Raw genomic sequence first — 4,854 nt, 5'->3', positions numbered from 1 at the left:
CCCCACCATTTTCTGATCTGCTGCTGGGAAAGAAGCACCATTTTCTTCTTTCGCTAGACTTTTAAATGCCACTTTAAACTTTAATAAAATATTTACTGACAATAAAGAGCTTATGCAAACTGAATCCAGAAACCAGGAAATAAAGTCTGCACTAACCACACACATCACACACATATGTATGCAAGTTTATATGTATAAATACACACACACACACATATATATACACACATGCATCTACATATATATGCCTGTATACCTATTATATTGTACAATATATACCATAAACTAGAGTATATTATATAAATATATATATATTTAATGTTACCTTATGTCATATATATATATGCATATATGATAAATACATACATATATGCATACATATATAGATAGATAGATACGAACACATACACACATATATGTACACACACATATATAAATATATATACACACACATATATGCATAGAGGTAAAGGGAGTGATTCAGTTAATGAGAAGGAATTGACTATTAAAAAAATAAACTCAGTATGATTGTGTGTGTGTATTTATAAGAGATTTTATGTGCATGCGAGTCACTATATAGTGTATTGCACGATCTGCAACACTATACATCAATTTAAATTATTAGTAAAAAAAAAAAGAAAAACAATAAAATAACCTACATTATTAAAATGTCGGTTATTTTAGTGAAGATTTATATTTTTCATAAACAAAATAAAACTTTCCTTCTCGACAAAGTTTTATAAGTTTAGATACGAATAGACCATTATTTATATTTTATTCATCTTCATAGTTGCTTAGAACCTGGTCATCTTTATCATATTCTTTTGTGAAGAAAGGCAGTTCAGCCATGACCATCTCGTTTTGTTTCTTTATCAGATGTTGTATCTAAAGTTACATTTTGTTTTTGTATTCTTTGTTTTGTGTAAAATGATGGTCATAGAGGTCACCCATTATTTGCAGTGATTTTGTTGAGGCTCACTCACTAGATCCAGTGACCCCATTGTTATTCCAACAGCAACCATGTTTTCGTTTGTTCGTTTGTATGAGCCGCCATGACACCTTTTACTTTGGCCCTAGGGATCATGCTACAAGTTCTTCATAGATTCTGTCGTACACATAAATGTTCCACTATTTGCTTGACTCCAGATATCTCCCTGTTGTTACCTTTTTAACATCAGTGACCATTCTCTTATTGGCTCAAGCAACCACATTGAAATGTTCTTGTATTCGACGGCCATATTTATGTTCCTTCTTTGCCGTTCTTGAACTTTCTTCCTAGTCTGCAGCATCGACTGGGAAATTCACTTGTTGGTTGAAAGCACCAGGCAGTGATTCTTCATTGACTGAATGCACAAGGTAGAGTTCCCGTCATTGCTTCCATTAATTACTTCGAAGTTTCTTCTTTGGTTGGTGCTGCCAGGGAGAGATTTTCAAGTTGACTGATGCTGTCAAGTGAAGCGATTTCGAGGTCTTAAGTAATCATACTGAGTTTCACTGGGTAGTGCATGTGTCGTTGAATTTTTTTTATGGATTTAAAGAATTGCAAATATATCTTATAGAAAATGTTTATAGCGCTATTGGTTCAGAATTTCTTTTGGGGAGAATTCATTTGGGTGTCATAAACATATTTTCTTACTCTAAGAATATGACATCGTTTATGTTGTCTTTGTGAATTGAAACAATTTGTCAAACATAGCAAATTAAGTTGAATATATATATATATATATATATATAAAATATGTAAAAAAATACAAACTGGGACAAGAACGTAAAACATTTAGAAAACGATACAAAAAACACAGACGGGACATTCGAAGCCTTCAATCTTCAGTCAAGAACCGGATCATCCTCGCAATTTCGGCTGATTAATCTTATATGTATATATCTATAGATATATAGATAGATAGATAGATAGTTAAAGCTGAAAGAGATGTACATCTGCGTGTATGTGTGTATCTTTCTGTCTGTGCTTTGCCCCGTCCACACCACTTGACAACAGGTGTTGGTGTGTCTAGAACTTAGCGGGTCGGCAAAAGAGATGAATACAACAAGTACCAGACTTAAAAATAAACAAAATACTGGGGTCAATTCATTCAACTAAAAATTCAACGCTGTACCCCAGCATGGCCGCAGTCTAATGACTGAAACAAAAGAAGCAAACGACACACACACACACATATCTATGTATATGTATGTATATCTGTGTGTATACAGATCTCTGTGTTTGTATATATATGTCTGTCTGTATGTGTATGTATATATATATATGGGGAAAGTTTACGAAAAAAAACAAAAGACGAAGACAGGTGGTGTACAAAACAAACAGATGTATTAGTATAGCGATCAGGAATAGAAAAAGTCTTTTATGTTTCCAGCCTACTCTCTTCTACAGAAAGGTACACAGAAAAAGCAAGGAGAGAAAAAAAAATGTGTGTAATGGCTACATACACGCGTGTATGTATGTCTTTTTGTCTGTGTTTGCTTGTATTCGTCTCCGCAATATTTACGTTCCTGTGAATTAACTAATCACGAAAAGGGAACGACAGAACAAGTGCAGGAATGTAAAAGAAGATAACCACTAAGGTCGATGTGTTCGATTAACCCTACAAGGCCTTACTCCAAATATGGTCGCAGTCCAATGACTACAAACAGTAAAAAGCGTAATATACCGAAAATATCAAAATATTTCTTTACGAATCTACGTTTTTTTTTCTTGTTATCCTCTACTTTGATGGCAACGTAACTATTGCATTCGTCTGTTATAAAATATTGTGATAACTAATAATGATGCAGTCAATATATACGCAGAGCCGTGTAATTAGAAGCATCGTGTTCACATCCTAGTATTAGATGCACAGGTAGATAGATATTGGTAGATGGATTGATAGATAAGAATTTCTGAGTTATTATAAGAAACTCACTAGCCCTTAAATTCCTCCGGTACCTTTTAAGCATCACAGTTTGTAATTTTTCTTTTTCGTTTGATTGAATATTGTCTCCGCTGATGAGTTTTGCATTATTAGTTCAACATTAGATTTTTTTATATCAGAAAACAGTATATCCATCTATATATATGTATTCTGATGAAGGTCTGGTGACGATCCAAAACGATAATTCACCCCTCACAATATTGAAACACTAACCATACATATACATATACACGTATTATATTTAGAGACACACTCATTAATATTTCGTACAATCATCAGAGTGTCTCATGGGCCAAGAGCTTCGTGCGTTAGCACTTAGCACCAAACGTGTGTGTGTATGAGTGTTTGTTTGAAAGGAATAGATAGTTGACAAACACACTCTCACTGGCTTTTCTGTACATTCAATTCTTAATTAATTGCCTTATTTTACAAATTCTTATTCCACCGGAATGTGGCTATTTCTATCCTTTCCACTCAACTTTCTTTTTGAAATCTTTTTGCGTGTTTCTTTATGTTTGTGTGCCTGGATTGGATTATTATGTTGCTATGTTTAAGTTGAATTGTAAACTGGTTTGAAGTGATTACACTTCAGAATGACAGGATTAAGAGACGCTGCATAGATATTGATACATGTATAAATACTCCCAGGAAAAAAATGTCTGGATAAGGAGATTATGTAGTCAGAAGCGCCCTTGAAATGCTTATCTGAATCATTTTGTGATCTTTGATTGGGACGCCGACCACTACACTGTCAAGATATGCAAGTCACTTTCCCAACAATCATGTGCATGGGATCATTTAGATCCAACTTCTTATATATGATATCCAATATAAATATAACCAGCGATAAGAGTTTCCAAAGCAAAAAGAAAAAAAAATCTGATATTAAGAAGATACGGAATAAGGAAGTATAAAATTGTAAAATGTAATATATAGACAGTTCTGAAATGCGAATTTTATCCAGATCTATAAAAAAATCTTTTGCATTTACTTATAAAGACAAACGAAAATTATTTTAGTTAACAATATATTATAATGTTTAGCTAAATGCAAAGCATACTTTACACTCAAGGGTAATAAAAAAAATTGCTGGCAGCTCTAAACGATTAATCATTGCAGCAAGAATTGAAGAACCAATATTGGTTTCAAATTTTGGCACATGGTCAACAATTTCATGGGACCAGTCAATTATACTGGAACTTATTTTATCGAACCTGAAAGGATGAATATCAAATTAGACCGTGGTGGAATTTGAACACAGATCGTAAAAATGGAAACGATGCTGCTAAACATTGTACCCAATCTACTAACGATTCTGTCAGCTCACCGCCTTAAAACCGCTTAGTACTATTAATAGTAATATTAGAAACTGAAACCATCAGCAGTGGGACAACAGTATGAAATCGTTAGTCATCTTGATGATATTAATTATAAGATCGGTTCAAATTTCACATTATTTGATACAAATAAAAATCATATCTCATTATATTATATTTATAATCGTACATTATTTTGTTTTTATTTATTTCAAACTTTAGAATATCCGTTGTTCGAGAGAAATCAGGTCTCAACAAGGTGTCACTCATGAAACGGAAGAGGAGGTATTGTACAAAGTTTTTGAAAATATTTTTTATTCAACAAAATCAAATTTGTTCCCATAAATCTATTTCGTCTCACTCTCACACAAAAAAAGGAAAACGTTTTCAGAAAATTCTTGTGCTTAATGTGATATTCAAAAGTTTGAATGTGTATTTGGATAAGGCATTTCCAGAAGTTTTACTCCATTTCTCTACATTCTGTACCCCACAGTTTAGAAATGTATAATTGAAAAGTACCGTTGCTTCGCAAAATAAACATATGACATTTTTTCGTATGTTTTATGTTCACAAATTTTATTACCTCAATAATTCAAGCAAAGCATTCG

General features: G+C 32.8%; 1 protein-coding gene across 1 annotated transcript in view; it reads left to right on the top strand.

The window, feature by feature from the left end:
• LOC115222188 (coiled-coil domain-containing protein 39-like) overlaps positions 1-4,854 on the top strand; it is a 1,476,917-nt gene that overhangs the window by 1,068,070 nt on the left and 403,993 nt on the right. Inside the window, exon 20 of the mRNA XM_029792337.2 lies at positions 4,469-4,531. Coding sequence (XP_029648197.1) covers positions 4,469-4,531 — 63 coding nt within the window. The remainder of the gene's footprint in view (positions 1-4,468; positions 4,532-4,854) is intronic.

Source organism: Octopus sinensis, linkage group LG19, assembly GCF_006345805.1.
Source record: "Octopus sinensis linkage group LG19, ASM634580v1, whole genome shotgun sequence".
NCBI classification, from domain to species: Eukaryota; Metazoa; Mollusca; class Cephalopoda; order Octopoda; family Octopodidae; genus Octopus; species Octopus sinensis.
The sequence above is the reverse complement of the archived record's forward strand: the minus strand, read 5'-3'. Positions and strand labels throughout refer to the sequence as shown.